The sequence below is a fragment of the Neoarius graeffei genome, chromosome 4 (assembly GCF_027579695.1).
Source record: "Neoarius graeffei isolate fNeoGra1 chromosome 4, fNeoGra1.pri, whole genome shotgun sequence".
Taxonomy (NCBI): domain Eukaryota; kingdom Metazoa; phylum Chordata; class Actinopteri; order Siluriformes; family Ariidae; genus Neoarius; species Neoarius graeffei.
The window spans coordinates 59,794,967-59,812,295 of NC_083572.1; the positions used below are offsets into that span (position 1 = coordinate 59,794,967).

Here is a 17,329-nt window from a genome sequence, read left to right on the forward strand (position 1 = left end):
CAAGCATCCAGTGTTGGTTTTCAGCTTTGTCCCTTGCATACAGATATTTCTCAGGACTCTCTGAATCTTTTAATGATATTATGTACCCCAGACATGATCCCTATGCTCTTTGCAGTTTTACATTGAGGAACATTATTCATCCACAGGGTTACTGTCTGTGTGAGATGGAAATCCCCCATGTTCAAATGGGGTTTACTCAGGGTTCTCCAGTTTCCTCCCATCTCCAAAAATATGCTATGATTAAACTGTTCCTTTGTGTTAATGAACAAATGAATGAATGAATGAATGAATGAATGAGCGAGTAATTCCCTGCAGTGGCCTGGAGTATCATCATCGTGAATACACTGAGAATTTCCATTCCACACAGACAATAACCCGAGCTCAAGATCAAACCCAGGAGCCTCAAGCTGTGGAAGCACCATGCTGCCCTGCTCCTACATGCAGTCCTGATTCGGTTTTCACTACACCAGCAACACTGGTTCATTGATAGGTTTTTGAAGGACTTACAGCATCCTCTACAGGCATGAAGTGGGCAAAGCAGACATATGCTTCCTCAAGAATATGCGCTGTCCTTGTAGCATACACTGCTAAAAAGTAACTGTATTTTTATCCACTTTTGTCTTTACTTTCCTAGCTTGTAAATGTATATCTTATTCCAAAGATATCATGAGACACTCTTTAATAAATCTACTGATATTGATTTTAAAAATTTCTGATTAATTGTGGATGGAATTCAGTTTTGCTCTTTCAACCCACACTTGGGATCAGTTGCTAAAAATACTGTATATAAAGCCACCGCTATAATATAACACTTGAGGATTTCCACTAAGTCACAAATGAGACTCACATTCACATGGGCAAACTCTGGATGAGGCATTCACCCTGTGACATTACTGCTGTAAATACACAAGCGGTGTCCCATTTCAAGTGACAACCGCACATAAGACAGAAGGGTTGGGACAGGAGAAGTAATAAACTCTATTTTATTTGAAAAGGCTCGTGTTAGAAAGCAACATTTTGATGAAAATGTTAAAAATTAAAATCGTATAGCATCTGTGAATTGAAACAACCTTCTTGTTGTTTAGAAAACTACACTCTCTCATTTTAGAAATATGACTAAAACAAATAAATAAAACCCCACAAGGATGATACAGTTTGGATGCTCCATTTAGTGTTGATTTTCAATCAGACAAAAGCAAGACTAAAGAACTGTATGATAACTCTCAAGCAGCAGTCTTTTTATGAATATATCAATGGAAACTATACTCTTCAGGAAAAAGGGGGGGTCTTCTTCAATTAACTTAAAGGTTCATCTCTCATCTCATTATCTCTAGCTGCTTTATCCTGTTCTACAGGGTCTCAGGCAAGCTGGAGCCTATCCCAGCTGAATACAGGTGAAAGGCGGGGTACACCCTGGACAAGTCGCCAGGTCATCACAGGGCTAAAGGTTCATTGGATAATTAATAATTAGATAGAAAATCACTGTTGTAGGGCTTGGTTAAAAAAATAATAATTAAAAAAAAACAAACAAACAAAAAAAAACCCTTTGTGTTGTTACAGATGCCTAAATAAAGAACCCTAAGGGCTCCACATTTTCTAAGAGGGAAGATCACATACTTTCATACAAGAATCCTTAAAATCTAAAGTGAGAAACTGACATGAGAAATAGTTTATGTGCTGTTATAGTTTTCCCTTATCCATTACACTTCTTCCACAGATTTTTCTGAAACAACGGATTCCTTGGCAGATGCTGCTGTCAGCTCCTCCACTGCTTCCTGCTCAGTCTCAGTTGGGATAACATCTCTCATTTGATTGTTTACATTCCCATTTGTAGCAGTGTCTCTCTCATCTGAAGGAATCTGAATCTTCTCCACAGCAGTCTCAGATTCTTGTTCTGCGTTCCCATCTTCCTGGCTTTTAATTTCTGCATTTGATACCTCATTTGAAACATTATGGATTTCATCTGGAGCATGCTCAGCATGTTCCTCATTAAAGACCTCGTCAATTATATTTAAGAGCGTGTCTGTTTCCTCTGAACCTTTCTCCATTTCCTGTGCTGGAGTCAACTCTACTTGCTTCTCCATAGCAGCTTCCTCTGTTTTAGTCGTCACGGTGCTTGAATCCTCTAAAGGAGTCTGGATCTCTTCTACATCTGGCACCTTTTTTTGCTTCTTTGTTTTACTTGTAACAATGTTTGCCTTCTCTGAATGAATTTTAATCTCTCCTCCAACATTTACCTCCACTTCCTCATCCATAATATCCCCTGTTTGACCAGTCACACAATCTGAATCCTCCAAAGCTATCTGGAGCTCATCTACAACACTCTCCTCTATTTCATTTGTGGCCATGTGTGCCTCCTGTAAAGTCTCTAGCTCTTCTGTAATACCCACCTCATTTTGTTCCTCAGCAACATTCTCTTCAGTGTCAATAACTGGTTCCTCTGAAGAAATATGGATCTCTTTTCGAGGTTCCTCTACAGGCCATTCACTTGCTTCAACTTTAACAGCTGCTTGCTCCCTATTAAATTCATCATCTTGTTTTGCTCCATCTTCCTCTCTAATCTTTTTCTCTTCTGTAAATTCATCTTCTTCAGTATTTTCCAACTCCTTGTCAGGCTTTTTTCTCTCTCTGTTGTTTGATGTGGTGATCTGTTCCTCAACCTGAAGCCCCTCTTGCTGAACTCCAGGCAAAAACTGAAATATGTCACAAGAAAAAGCTTATAATTAGGCAATACATTTGTCTAGTCAGCTAAACTTAAAGTCTAATTCTTTTATCAATTAGCTGTCCCTTAACACAAACAAAGCATATGGTTTGGGATATCCAGGATATGCTGTAGCATTATTTAATCTACATTCTTCAGTAACTGATCCTTGTCAGGGCTGGGGTATACAACCCCGATTCCAAAAAAGTTGGGACAAAGTACAAATTGTAAATAAAAACGGAATGCAATGATGTGGAAGTTTCAAAATTCCATATTTTATTTAGAATAGAACATAGATGACATATCTAATGTTTAAACTGAGAAAATGTATCATTTAAAGGGAAAAATTAGGTGATTTTAAATTTCATGACAACAACACATCTCAAAAAAGTTGGGACAAGGCCATGTTTACCACTGTGAGACATCCCCTTTTCTCTTTACAACAGTCTGTAAATGTCTGGGGACTGAGGAGACAAGTTGCTCAAGTTTAGGGATAGGAATATTAACCCATTCTTGTCTAATGTAGGATTCTAGTTGCTCAACTGTCTTAGGTTTTTTTTTGTCGTATCTTCTGTTTTATGATGCGCCAAATGTTTTCTATGGGTGAAAGATCTGGACTGCAGGCTGGCCAGTTCAGTACCCGGACCCTTCTTCTACACAGCCATGATGCTGTAATTGATGCAGTATGTGGTTTGGCATTGTCATGTTGGAAAATGCAAGGTCTTCCCTGAAAGAGACGTCGTCTGGATGGGGGAGCATATGTTGCTCTAGAACCTGGACATACCTTTCAGCATTGATGGTGTCTTTCCAGATGTGTAAGCTGCCCATGCCACACGCACTAATGCAACCCCATACCATCAGAGATGCAGGCTTCTGAACTGAGCGCTGATAACAACTTGGGTCGTCCTTCTCCTCTTTAGTCCGAATGACACGGAGTCCCTGATTTCCATAAAGAACTTCAAATTTTGATTCGTCTGACCACAGAACAGTTTTCCACTTTGCCACAGTCCATTTTAAATGAGCCTTGGCCCAGAGAAGACGTCTGCACTTCTGGATCATGTTTAGATACGGCTTCTTCTTTGAACTATAGAGTTTTAGCTGGCAACGGCGGATGGCACGGTGAATTGTGTTCACAGATAATGTTCTCTGGAAATATTCCTGAGCCCATTTTGTGATTTCCAATACAGAAGCATGCCTGTATGTGATGCAGTGCTGTCTATGGCCCCGAAGATCACAGGCACCCAGTATGGTTTTCCGTCCTTGACCCTTACGCACAGAGATTCTTCCAGATTCTCTCAATCTTTTGATGATATTATGCACTGTAGATGATGATATGTTCAAACTCTTTGCAATTTTACACTGTCAAACTCCTTTCTGATATTGCTCCACTATTTGTCGGCGCAGAATTAGGGGGATTGGTGATCCTCTTCCCATCTTTACTTCTGAGAGTCGCTGCCACTCCAAGATGCTCTTTTTATACCCAGTCATGTTAATGACCTATTGCCAGTTGACCTAATGAGTTGCAATTTGGTCCTCCAGCTGTTCCTTTTTTGTACCTTTAACTTTTCCAGCCTCTTATAGATGTCCCAACTTTTTTTGAGATGTGTTGCTGTCATGAAATTTCAAATGAGCCAATATTTGGCATGAAATTTCAAAATGTCTCACTTTCGACATTTGATATGTTGTCTATGTTCTATTGTGAATACAATATGAGTTTTTGAGATTTGTAAATTATTGCATTCCATTTTTATTTACAATTTGTACTTTGTCCCAACTTTTTTGGAATCGGTGTTGTACCTGCTGCCTATCCTGGGAGCACTGGCTGTGAGGCAGGAACACACTAGAAATGGGGCACAATTTAATTGCATGTATATATACATTCACACACTCATTCACACCTAAGGGCAGTTTAGAGTCGCCAATCCAACTACTGCCATGTTATTTGACAGGTAGGAGTCCAGAGGAACACTATGTGGGGACAAAGAACATACATGTAATTTTTTTTAAAACATTTTTAATAGATGCCAGCCTGCTTGTACCTGAATCTGTAAAGCCTCCAACTGGGCTGCAAGGTGGAAATGAAGATTCTCCATTTTCATCTGATGATCTTCCAGACGCTTATACAGAGACCTCAGCCGCTTCTCAAGAGTTTGTGTCCGCTTAATTTGCTCAGATTCTAACAGCTCTCTGTCAGAAAAAAAATGTAGTTAAAAAGCAATATACACTTTTCATTTAAGCTTAAAAGCTATTTTCAAATAAAAACTGTTCTTTTGACTCGACCTGTTCGTTATCATAGTAACAAGGTTTTCCTGCTTTTTGCAAAAATAAATAAATAATTCACAAAAGCTTTACTCACAATTATACAACAGCTAGTTCCGGTCAACTAATTTGATTGATTGAAACAGTTACTATGTAGTGTTAGAAACATCAGCAGACCTGGCAATCAATACTTTTCAGGAATATCAGCCAAAACATTATGACCACTGACAGATGACGTGAATAACATTTGATTATCTGATTACAGTGGCATCTGTCAAGGGGTAGGATATATTAAACAGCAAGAGAACAGTCAGTTCTTGAAGTTAATGTGTTGGAAGCAGGAAATATGGGCATGCGTAAGGATCTGAGCGACTTTGACAAGGGCCAAATTGTGATGGCTAGATGACTGGGTCTGAGCTTCTCCAAAATGGCACATCTTGTGGGGTGTTCCCAGTATGTGGTGGTTAGTACCTACCAAAAGTGGTCAAGGAAGGGCAATTAGTGAACTGGCGACAGGGTCATGGGTGTTGAAGGCTCATTGATTTGCATAGGGCACAAAGGCTAGCCCATATGGTCCAATCCCACAGAAGAGCTACTGTAGCACAAACTGCTGAAAAAGTTAATGCTAGCTAAAACAGAAAGGTGTCAGCATTAACTTTATCAGCAGTAGCTCCTTACGCTTGCCCGTTTTTCCTGCTTCCAACACATCGACTTCAAGAACTGACTTCTCTTGCTGCCTAATATATCCCACCCCTTCAACAGTGCCATTATAATCAGATAATCAATGTTACTCACTTCACCTGTCAGTGGTCATAATGTCATGGCTGATCGGTGTATATGTATCTTTTTGTCAGGTGAAGATGAAAAGTAAGAAGGGAAGGCAATTCTACTGGAAGCACCTTTAAAGGGACTGTACAAATCAATATGAGCTAACTAACTAGCGTGCTATAAAGTGAATGTGGCTTCTCTGGGATCCATGCCCATTCATGAAACAAAAATAAATAGAGCATTTGGTCATATTGTGTCCAAATTGTCACTTATTCAATATTAATTTCTTGTTTGTAGAACTGTTATATAAAAGCAGTGTTGTAGTCCAGTTTCGAGTCCCCAGTGTTCAAGTCAGAGTCTGAGTCCACTAATGATCCAAGTCGAGTCCGAGAACAAGACTCCAACCACACCACTTGACAATGGCTGTTGCTAGCTTTATATGAAACTGTTTACGGCGCATGTGAGAGTCCGCTTGGCGCGCGCGCTGTCCAGAGCATGCCCGAGAGTCTATCTGATGCACGCGTGAAAGTGCGCAGGTGTGACACTCCTGCACAAAATCCGTACAAAAATTAATGTAGATATAAATATCTTATGCCAAATTATTATGGCATGTTACAAAAAATAAAGAAAAAATCCGAGTCCTCATCTCCAATTTACGAGTCCGAATGCAGTTAATGTATGAGTCCGAGTCCAAGTCTGTCTGAGTGATTGTGTGATAATGCTTAAGTAACATACATTCACCACTAGGACTCAGAAAAAAATAGAAATACACAATAAGCTAAGTATACTGTAGCTAAAAAAATCTTTAATAAAACACTCAACATTTTTCTACTCACTTGATATCCATCAGCTCTTGTGTATTTATAGCAAGCGATTCCTGGTTGCTGGTAAATAACTCTTTTATTTCATTGATTTCTCTCTTTTGACCCTCTAACTGAAACATCAGATCATCCACAACAGAGATCTGCTCATCCAAACGTAACTTGGTGACGGAAAACATGCTAGAAAACCCAGAAATCTGGATGGCTAGTTCCGTGTTAGCACTCAACATGGTGTTGACACTCTGCTTCATAACCTCAAACTCAATACTCTTGTTCTTAATGATGGCATTCAGAGCAGCAATGGAAATGGTGTTCTGCTGAATCTCTGCCAGTTTGTCATTCATCTCGGTTTGCAGGTTCCACACTTTGCTTTGAAGGTCTTGGAACTTGATTTGCTCAGATGCGGCAAGGGCGAGCTCAGCTTGTCTCTGTGCTTTGGCAGAGGCATCCTCCAGAGCCACCAGGCGCTTTTCAAAACCACCCACACTGGCAAACTGAAAAAACAAAATCAAGAACACAATGTACATGTACTGCAATTAAAATGGAAAAACTATTTATATTCAGTTGATTACTTGAAAGCATAATAGAAGTTTAAAAATCTAGAGATCGTTTTGCATGCTTTTATTACATCGTGGTGCCTCAAGTATTACAATTCCCTTTACATGGGAGTTAGGCAGTCTTCGTTTTCTCGTCAGCAACTTGTTCAAAATGCTGCTGCTGGACTTCTTACTGGTACAAGAACGAGAGACAAAATTTCACCAGTCATGGCATCTCTACACTGACTTCCAGTCAAGTATAGGACTGATTACCTCCGCCAAGGGGGTTATGTTTTCGGTAGCATTGGTTTGTTTGTTTGTTGGTTTGTCTGTTAGCAACATTACGGAAAAAGTTATGAACAGATTGCTCTGAAAATTTTTCCAGAGGTGTGACTGGGCACAAGTAACAATCCATTAAATTTTGGCGGTGATCCGGATCACCTTCTGGATCCCGGATTTTTTTAAAGGATTCTTGGCGGAGGTCTGCGCTCTCCGAGTGCTTTTCTAGTTTTAAAATGTTACTGTTTGTTTTTAAGGCATTACATGGTCTGGCTCCATAGATATGATTAGTCTTTATACTTCAGGTAGGGCATTTTGACCTTCTAATAAATTACTGCTAACCATCCCATGTTCACGATAAAAACAAGGGTAACCATGCATTCTCTGAAGCTGCCCTTCTGGAATATGCTACCTCTGAGAGCAAGATCTGTGTAAACTACTGATGAAGTTAAATCTTGTCTTAAAACTTATATTTTAAGTTTTACATCACCGTGGGCAGCACGGTGGTGTAAGTGGTTAGCACAGTCACCTCACAGCAAGAAGGTTCTGGGTTTGAGCCCAGCGGCCGGCGGGGGGCCTTTCTGTGTGGAGTTTGCACGTTCTCCCCGTGTCTGCGTGGATTTGCTCCAGTTTCCCCCACAGTCCAAAGACATGCGGTTAGGTTAATATGGGACGGCCTTGGGCTGAGGTGCCCATGAGCGAGGCACCTAACTGCCCCCTGGGTGCTGCTAGAATGGCTGCCCACTGCTCTGGGTATGTGTGTGTGCTCATTGCTCACATGTCTGTGCATGTGTGTGTTCACTGCTTCAGATGGGTTAAATGCAGAGAGGAATTTCACAAGCGTGTGATGAATAAAGTTGTCTTTTATTTTCTCTTTGGCATCTAATCCTTGGTTTTTAAAGTCACGTGTCTACTTTTAAGGGGATTTATTTTGTACATTTCTTTCAATTATAAAACACTTTATCTTCTCCTGTGTTTATGTTACTCTGTTTTATGCTGCAACTTGTACTGTTGACGTACCCTTTTAACCTTAAAGGGCATATTCTAGACCAATTTCATTTTTTTTTTATATGAAAGTATGTCCCTTTACACACTCATCCAGAAGGGTAATTTTGCACAAGGCCATCTGTCTACAGCAGAAAAAAATAAAATAACTAAATGCGGCTGGAAAAATCCCAAGGGAGTCTGGAGCCAGATTCGTGACGTTATCTGCAGAAGCGCCAGCAGGCTGCGCGAGCTTTGCACGGTTTCAGTGCACAGCCTGTGTAGACCAAGCGCTCCCATTTCTCTCTTATTGTCCGGTCTTTTGGAAAACGATGAGCACTAATCCCATCATGATTGGTGTTGCTACACCCTCCTACGATACATCTGTTAACCATTTTAATAATTACATGATAACGTTGAAGAAATTTGCAGGAAACCACCAGGTCGTTTTCTCATAAACAAACCAACACTGATGTAGGATTCAGAGGGAGGCATCCCGCACGCGACGTCACGAAAATCAGTGTTTCCCGGGAAATCCAAATGCAAAATTTTTTCAGAGACGGACCAATTCGCCTCAAATGGCTTGATTTCAACTGAATTTTTCTGGTATTGCGCAAGGTAGAAAAAAATTGCAGAGAATGTAGAATGTTACAGATATTTGACCAAAGTTTAATATAAAATAGGAGAATTACATTGATCTTGCTCCTGAATTTACCCCTGATATGCACTTTAATTCCTCTCATCCATACTGTACAGCACTTTGGTCAGCTTTGGTTGTTTCAAATGTGCTCTAGAAATAAAATAAAATGAATTGAATTGAAATAAAGGCTTATGCAAAGACTAGGGCCAAGAATAAGGTTTCCTGGTGAGGTCTCAATCATAATAATACTTCTCATCTCATCTCATTATCTCTAGCCGCTTTATCCTGTTCTACAGGGTCGCAGGCAAGCTGGAGCCTATCCCAGCTGACTACGGGCGAAAGGCGGGGTACACCCTGGACAAGTCACCAGGTCATCACAGGGCTGACACATAGACACAGACAACCATTCGCACTCACATTCACACCTACGGTCAATTTAGAGTCACCAGTTAACCTAACCTGCATGTCTTTGGACTGTGGGGGAAACCGGAGCACCCGGAGGAAACCCACGCGGACACGGGGAGAACATGCAAACTCCGCACAGAAAGGCCCTCGCCGGCCATGGGGCTCGAACCCGGACCTTCTTGCTGTGAGGCGACAGCGCTAACCACTACATCACCGTGCCGCCCATAATAATACTTCATCTCATCTCATCTCATTATCTCTAGCCGCTTTATCCTTCTACAGGGTCGCAGGCAAGCTGGAGCCTATCCCAGCTGACTACGGGCGAAAGGCGGGGTACACCCTGGACAAGTCGCCAGGTCATCACAGGGCTGACACATAGACACAGACAACCATTCACACTCACATTCACACCTACGGTCAATTTAGAGTCACCAGTTAACCTAACCTGCATGTCTTTGGACTGTGGGGGAAACCGGAGCACCCGGAGGAAACCCACGCGGACACGGGGAGAACATGCAAACTCCACACAGAAAGGCCCTCGCCGGCCCCGGGGCTCGAACCCAGGACCTTCTTGCTGTGAGGCGACAGCGCTAACCACTACACCACCGTGCCGCCCATAATAATACTTTTTGGTAAAAATAAAATTTACTTCCCATCTCTTTGCTTTGGGAGTTTGCACACTTTTATACAAGAGTAATAAATATAGGACCCCCTGCTCTCCAAAGCAGTGTACAAAGAAATATGACACTACTCTGTACTGACCTAGTGAAGCTATTAATGGCATGAGGTGCTAGAAGCCTTACAGAGTTCAGCACAGTCAAAAGCCAGCTGTTGCTCTTATTAGAACCTGCTCCAGAAGAGTGATTTTTTTTTTATTGTAAAGAAAGCTCGTTTAGTCATCCATCCACACCACTAAATGTAAGTTTTGAAGAAGAAATCCTATTCATTATTTTCCACGCATAACATGAAAGCCAGGTAAAGGCAAAAATAGACTTTCCAGTGACTTGTAACCCTACCTGTGCGTTATCAGTCCCTAACTGCTGCTGCAGCTTTGTTATTCTCGCCTGCATGGATGCCAGCGTTTCCGACAGACTCTCGATCGTGTGCTGGTGCTCACTACAGACCCAGCCGAGCCCTGACCCGCCGACAACGACGATGAGCAATAAAACACCCGGGATGACATACTCGTTAAATCCTCGGGACGACTGTCCCGCCGGTGGCTCTAAAGGTAACCAGCTATCGTCCTGTTTACTGCTGTTCTTTCCTCTGCGCCTCGCCATCGCACTCCTCCACAGAGCTGCAGGTTTATTCCCGAGGGCCTGGCACGAAACGCCTTGATCCAACACAGTCCTCCAGCGGCTCTGCACGCGCACTACAGCATGGTTATAAGGTCGTGTGTGTGTGTGTGTGTGTGTCAGAGGTGGACAAAGTACCCAACTTCATGACTTAAGTCAAAGTACAGATCTCAATGGTCAAATGTTACTCTGATACAAATGAAGGTTGTACAGTCAAATTTTTACTTAAGTTAAAGTCAGTCAGTCGGGCTCAATGCCCAAACTGATAATCACATCATCAGTTTTTCTTTGGCTAATCAGACACAGGGTGGCACGGTGGTGTAGTGGTTAGCGCTGTCGCCTCACAGCAAGAAGGTCTGGGTTCGAGCCCCATGGCCGGCGAGGACCTTTCTGTGCGGAGTTTGCATGTTCTCCCTGTGTCCACGTGGGTTTCCTCCGGGTGCTCCGGTTTCCCCCACAGTCCAAAGACATGCAGGTTAGGTTAACTGGTGACTCTAAATTGACCGTAGGCGTGAATGTGAGTGTGAATGGTTGTCTGTGTCTATGTGTCAGCCCTGTGATGACCTGGCGACTTGTCCAGGGTGTACCCCGCCTTTCGCCCGTAGTCAGCTGGGATAGGCTCCAGCTTGCCTGCGACCCTGCAGGACAGGATAAAGCGGCTAGAGGTAATGAGATGAGATGAGATGAGATAATCAGACACAAGGTACACCACCACTCTTGCCAGAGCAGTTGGGGGTTAGGTGCCTTGCTCAAGGGCCAGTCCTGCTAGTCTAGGGAATCGAACCAGCAACCTTTTGGTCCCAAAGCTGTTTCTCTAACCATTAGGCTTGCTTTAGTTGAAGGCCCCGTCACACTTATTTAGAGTTAGCAGGAATCAAGCAGAACCAGCCAGAATGAAATTTAAAAAAAAAAAATCCGTGCCACATTCGGGCGAAACTTTCAAACTGACCAACATTCTTACAGCTTGGTAAGAATGCCGTTCGAATGATTCTTGCACATTCTGGGTGTATTAGCTTTTGAATGCAGTTCAAATGTAGTTGGAACACAGTAGGAATACCTAGAATGCTGTTAGAATGCAGTAAGACTATTAAGAATGCACTTCGAATGCCATACAAGTGTGGTTCGATTGCTGCCCGAATACCACCCGAAGTCTGGTCGGAAGGTGCCTCGAATGCTGTACGAATTCACCTCAAGTGCAGTCAGAACGCTCCCGGAATAGCTGCCAAATATGTTTTGAATGTCTACAAATTCAAAGAGAATGCAGCTCGAATATTTAGAATGTACTTTGAATATCCCGGAATATACGAAAAATTTTCATTCTGATGGCATTCCGGCTCATTTGAGGCACATTCAGGACATTCTGGCAGGATTTGAAGTGGCTTGCCATTTCGATTTTTCCCTCGAACGCAATCAGACTGTTTCAAATGCTGTTGGAATGCCATAAGAATATTTAGAATCCAGTCAGAATGCAGTTAGAATACACTTCGAATGCTATTCGATATTTCTCCTCTTCGAATACACCTCAAATGTTTTGAGCATGAGCAAAACATTCGGGCCGGCCACAAGAATGGGCCCGAATGTTTGGAATGCACTCAGAATGCAGTCACAATTTTTAGAATGCACTTCGAATATCCTGGTACATACGAAGAATTTTCATTCCGACAGCATTCCGGCTCATTCCGCCTCTAGTGTGACGACCCTATAACGTTGCTTTAGTTAAAGTACTTGCAACGTTAAAGTACTTGCTTTTAAAAATACTTAAGTATTAAAAGTACATTTTCTGTCAACATATTGTTGTATTATTGCCACAATGCGTACAATACCTAATGCCTCTGAATCAACCGACTGGATTTACTGACTAACTTGTAGAACCTGTAGAATAAACACCTGGTAGAATGTTACAAAATGAAACACAACTTACAACCAAGCAGAATACAATGCTCGCTAGTTTTTCTCTTTGGCTACTGGTAAAAAATACGTAGTAGCTATAGTAATTATGCAAAGTCACAAACGCTACAATGTTATCATTACCAAAGACAGAAATGTGAATTCATGAAATGAATGCATGCTGTGCATCATGGTGGTTTAACGTTAAGCTAGCTAGTCAGTGAAGTGCCACCTGATAAAATGCCACCATGTCTCTACCAGTGTATCGATCAAATCAACAACTGGATGTCACAAAATTTTCTTCAGCTGAACACAGATAAAACAGAAGTAATTCTATTTGGAAAAAAAGATGAAAGACTCAGGATTACCACTATTCTTGACACAAAGGGGATTAAAACAAAAGAAATGGTTAAAAATCTTGGTGTTTTCATGGACAGCGAGCTAAACTTTGACAGTCACATGAAAGCAATCACTAAAACAGAATTTTATCACCTAAAAAACATTTCCAAACTAAGAGGACTTATGTCAAAAAATGATCTGGAAAAACTTATACATGCCTTCATCTCTAGTAGGGTTGATTACTGTAATGGCCTTTTCACAGGCCTGCCAAAAAAGACCATCAAACGACTTCAGCTGGTTCAAAATGCAGCAGCTAGGGTTCTCACATGAACAAAAAGAACAGAGCACATTACTCCAATTCTAAGGTCCCTTCACTGGCTTCCAGTAAGCTACAGAATTTACTTTAAAGCATTGCTGCTTGTGTACAAATCTCTAAATGGTACAGGGCCCAATTACCTCTCTGATATGTTGCAGCGGCCTAACCCGATCAGATCTACCAGATCGCAGCAGAAAAATTTACTGTTAAAACCTGTTGTTAAAACAAAGTGTGGTGAAGCAGCTTTTAGCTACTATGCAGTACAGCTATGGAACCAACTGCCAGAGGACATCAAAAATGCTCCTGCTGTTGGCAGCTTCAAATCTAGGTTAAAGACCAAGCTGTTTTCAGATGCTTTCTGCTAAATTATTAATATTGTCATCTCTACATGTTTTAAACTCTTTACTTTTACAGTCTCTGCATGTTTTAAATTTTACTTAACTTTTATTCTATTTTATTCTGCTGTTTTTTTTTATTGAACTTTTATTTCATTTTATTATTTTATTTCTACTATTGTTTAATTCTTATTATTTTTCTTCCCCATTTATTTTATGTAATTTTATTTTCTATTGCTTACTGTTTTGCTCTTACTTCTGTAAAGCACATTGAACTGCCACTGTGTATGAAATGTGCTATATAAATAAACTTGCCTTGCCTTGCCTTGCCTTGCCTTACCTTACCTTACCTGACATGCCAGTAAACACTTTTCAAACTCAGAATCGTATTGGCCCTTTTAAAAATCTTCTATAGGAATCCTATAGAACAGGGGTCATCAAACTACGGCCCGCGGGCCGACTCCGGCCCGCCATCCCCCTTTGACCGGTCCCCCAGCCCCTCTGCCCCCCACCACTTGAACCAGCCCTATGAGGCAATCCCCAAAAGTGGTCATGGCCTTTTTTTTAAATTGCTTTTTAGCAAATAATACCATCTTGTATTTTGTTGATTTTATCAATTAAAATTGATATTTAGTTATAAAATGAACTATTCATATTTTCCGAATTTTCGTCATATGCTCGCGATCAAGCAGTGACAGGCAGCGCACGCGCAGAGAACTGTCAGTGTTCAAGACAGCAAAATGGCTAGCGGTAAGCGAAAAGTTGACAGAGAGTGCAGAGTTTTTAAAGAACAGTGGACCACCGATTATTTTTTCGTTCAGTGTAAGGACCATGCAGTTTGTCTTGTATGTAAAGAAAGTGTGTCGGTTTTCAAAGAATATAATCTGCGTCGTCACTACGAAACCCGCCACAAAGAGTATGCTAGTTTGCGAGGGCAAACAAGAGAAGACAGGATTCGGAGGATGAAATGCAGACTGGCTGCACAACAGAATGTATTCCTTCGCCAAACCCAGATCAACCAGGCTGCTGTCCGAGCTAGCTATAAGGTAGCTCACCTACTAGCTACCCATGGAAAGCCGTTTACTGATGGGGATTTTGTTAAAGTATGCATGCTTGCTGTGGCCGAGGAGGTGTGTCCCGACAAGAAGGATGCGTTCAACGCAGTGAGTCTCTCTGCACCTACTGTGACCAGGCGAACCGAAGATTTGGGGGACAACGTGCATGACCAGCTGAATGAGAAAGCGTCAGAATTCGAGTTTTTTGCTTTGGCCATGGATGAGAGCAATGATGTGCAGGACACAGCACAACTGCTGTGATCTATTGATCTATTGCTCATATTATTATAATTTCACTGTTTTTTTAAATGTATTTATTTTATAGGCCTATTTATTTGACCTTTATTAAATGCTGCACACAATTATTAATAATATCAACAGGCCTACCTACAATTTATAATTTTCCACTCACCTTTGCCAGTGTCAATCACCTCAACTAGGCAGATGTTTCTTACCTTGACAGCTTTGATGTTATTTTTATTAGAAAATAAATAAATGGAATATCTGTGGTATTTCAATTTAAAACAAAGTGTGAAGACTTGATTACTACTTTTGCAAACCACGAGTAAAGATAAACAAATATGTGCCAGGAATCAAGTGTTGATATTAGTAGTGTGGATATAATAGTGGGGATGGCTATGCCAGGCTAGTAATCTCTACTACACAATGAGGCCTGCTGGTGGTCATATTTGTCTGGGTCATACAATTCTATGTTATATAGCTGACCCGACCCCGGCCCCCCATCACAGTCAGGAACAACAATGTGGCCCCCAGAGAAAAAAGTTTGGTGACCCCTGCTATAGAACAAGTTAAAACGGAATCCTATAGAAAACCTAATGGAAATCCTGTAGAACTTTAGTACCCAAGTTCTATCAGAAAAAGTTCTATAGGCACATTCTATTAAAAAATTTGCATAGAGAAGATCCTTTAGACCAGTTCTACAGTGGTGCTTGAAAGTTTGTGAACCCCTTAGAATTTTCTATATTTCTGCATAAATATGACCTAAAACATCATCAGATTTTCACACAAGTCCTAAAAGTAGATAAAGAGAACCCAGTTAAACAAATGAGACAAAAATATGAAACTTGGTCATTTATTTATTGAAGAAAATGATCCAATATTACATATCTGTGAGTGGCAAAAGTATGTGAACCTTTGCTTTCAGTAAATGGTGTGACCCCCTTGTGCAGCAATAACTGCAACTAAATGTTTCCGGTAACTGTTGATCAGTCCTGCATACCGGCTTGGAGGCATTTTAGCCCATTCCTCCGTACAGAACAGCTTCAACTCTGGGATGTTAGTGGGTTTCCTCACATGAACTGTTCGCTTCAGGTCCTTCCACAACATTTTGATTGGATTAAGGTCAGGACTTTGACTTGGCCATTCCAAAACATTAACTTTATTCTTCTTTAACCATTCTTTGGTAGAATGACTTGTGTGCTGAGGGTCATTGTCTTGCTGCATGACCTACCTTCTCTTGAGATTCAGTTCAAGGACAGATGTCCTGACATTTTCCTTTAGAATTTGCTGGTATAATTCAGAATTCATTGTTCCATCAATGATGACAAGCCGTCCTGGCCTAGATGCAGCAAAAGAGGCCCAAACCACGATACTACCACCACCATGTTTCACAGATGGGATTAGGTTCTTATGATGGAATGCAGTGTTTTCCTTTCTCCAAACATAATGCTTCTCATTGAAACCAAAAAGTTATATTTTGGTCTCATCCGTCCACAAAGCATTTCTCCAATAGCCTTCTGGCTTGTCCATGTGATCTTTAGCAAACTGCAGATGAGCAGCAATGTTTTTTTTGGAGAGCAGTGGCTTTCTCCTTGCAACCCTGCCATGCACACCATTGTTGTTCAGTGTTCTCCTGATGGTGGCCTCATGAACATTAGCCAATGTGAGAGAGGCCTTTGGTTGCTTAGAAGTTACCCTGGGGTCCTTTGTGATCTCGCTGACTATTACACGCCTTGCTCTTGGAGTGATCTTTGTTGGTCGATCAGTCCTGAGGAGGGGAACAATGGTCTTGAATTTCCTCCATTTGTACACAATCTGTCTGACTGTGGATTGGTGGAGTCCAAACTCTTTAGAGATGGTTTTGTAACCTTTTCCAGCCTGATGAGCATCAACAACGCTTTTTCTGAGGTCCTCAGAAATCTCCTTTGTTCGTGCCATGATACACTTCCACAAACATGTATTGTGAAGATCAGACTTTGATAGATCCCTGTTCTTTAAATAAAACAGGGTGCCCACTCACACTTGATTGTCATCCCATTGATTGGAAACACCTGACTCTAATTTCACCTTCAAATTAACTGCTAATCGTAGAGGTTCACATACTTTTGCCACTCACAGATATGTAATATTGGATCAGTTTCCTCAATAAATAAATGACCAAGCATAATATTTTTGTCTCATTTGTTTAACTGGGTTCTCTTTATCTACTTTTAGGACTTGTGTGAAAATCTGATGATGTTTTAGGTCATATTTATGCAGAAATATAGAAAATTCTAAAGGGTTCACAAACTTTCAAGCACCACTGTATAGGCTAATTCTATAGACCAGTTCCATAGACCCAGCAATTCCGCAGCTACTATTGATACAGGTTCTTTTGGCATTCTTCCATGCAAGCTGCACTGTTGATCAGTCCCTAAAATTTGTCACCTCGGTATACACATACTAGTAAATACTTGCAGTGTATACATA

At 41.2% G+C, this 17,329-nt stretch overlaps 1 protein-coding gene across 1 annotated transcript; it reads right to left on the reverse strand.

Moving 5' to 3' along the window:
- Positions 1-1,097: 1,097 nt before the first annotated feature.
- On the reverse strand, positions 1,098-10,703 carry zgc:66479 (uncharacterized protein LOC327541 homolog). Its single transcript, XM_060918268.1, has 4 exons — positions 10,410-10,703; positions 6,565-7,043; positions 4,741-4,888; positions 1,098-2,693 (listed from the first exon to the last, which is right to left on the reverse strand). Exons 1-4 carry the CDS (start codon positions 10,671-10,673, stop codon positions 1,701-1,703), a joined length of 1,884 nt encoding a protein of 627 aa, XP_060774251.1. The 5' UTR covers positions 10,674-10,703; the 3' UTR covers positions 1,098-1,700.
- Positions 10,704-17,329: the final 6,626 nt, after the last annotated feature.

Coding starts and splice junctions, on each gene's coding strand:
- zgc:66479 (XM_060918268.1), bottom strand. CDS start 10,673: ATGGCGAGGCGCAGAGGAAAGAACAGCAGTAAACAGGACGATAGCTGG. Junction 4,889..6,564: donor CAAGAGCTGATGGATATCAA/GTGAGTAGAAAA, acceptor TTTTTCTGACAG/AGAGCTGTTAGAATCTGAGC. Junction 2,694..4,740: donor TGGAGGCTTTACAGATTCAG/GTACAAGCAGGC, acceptor GACATATTTCAG/TTTTTGCCTGGAGTTCAGCA.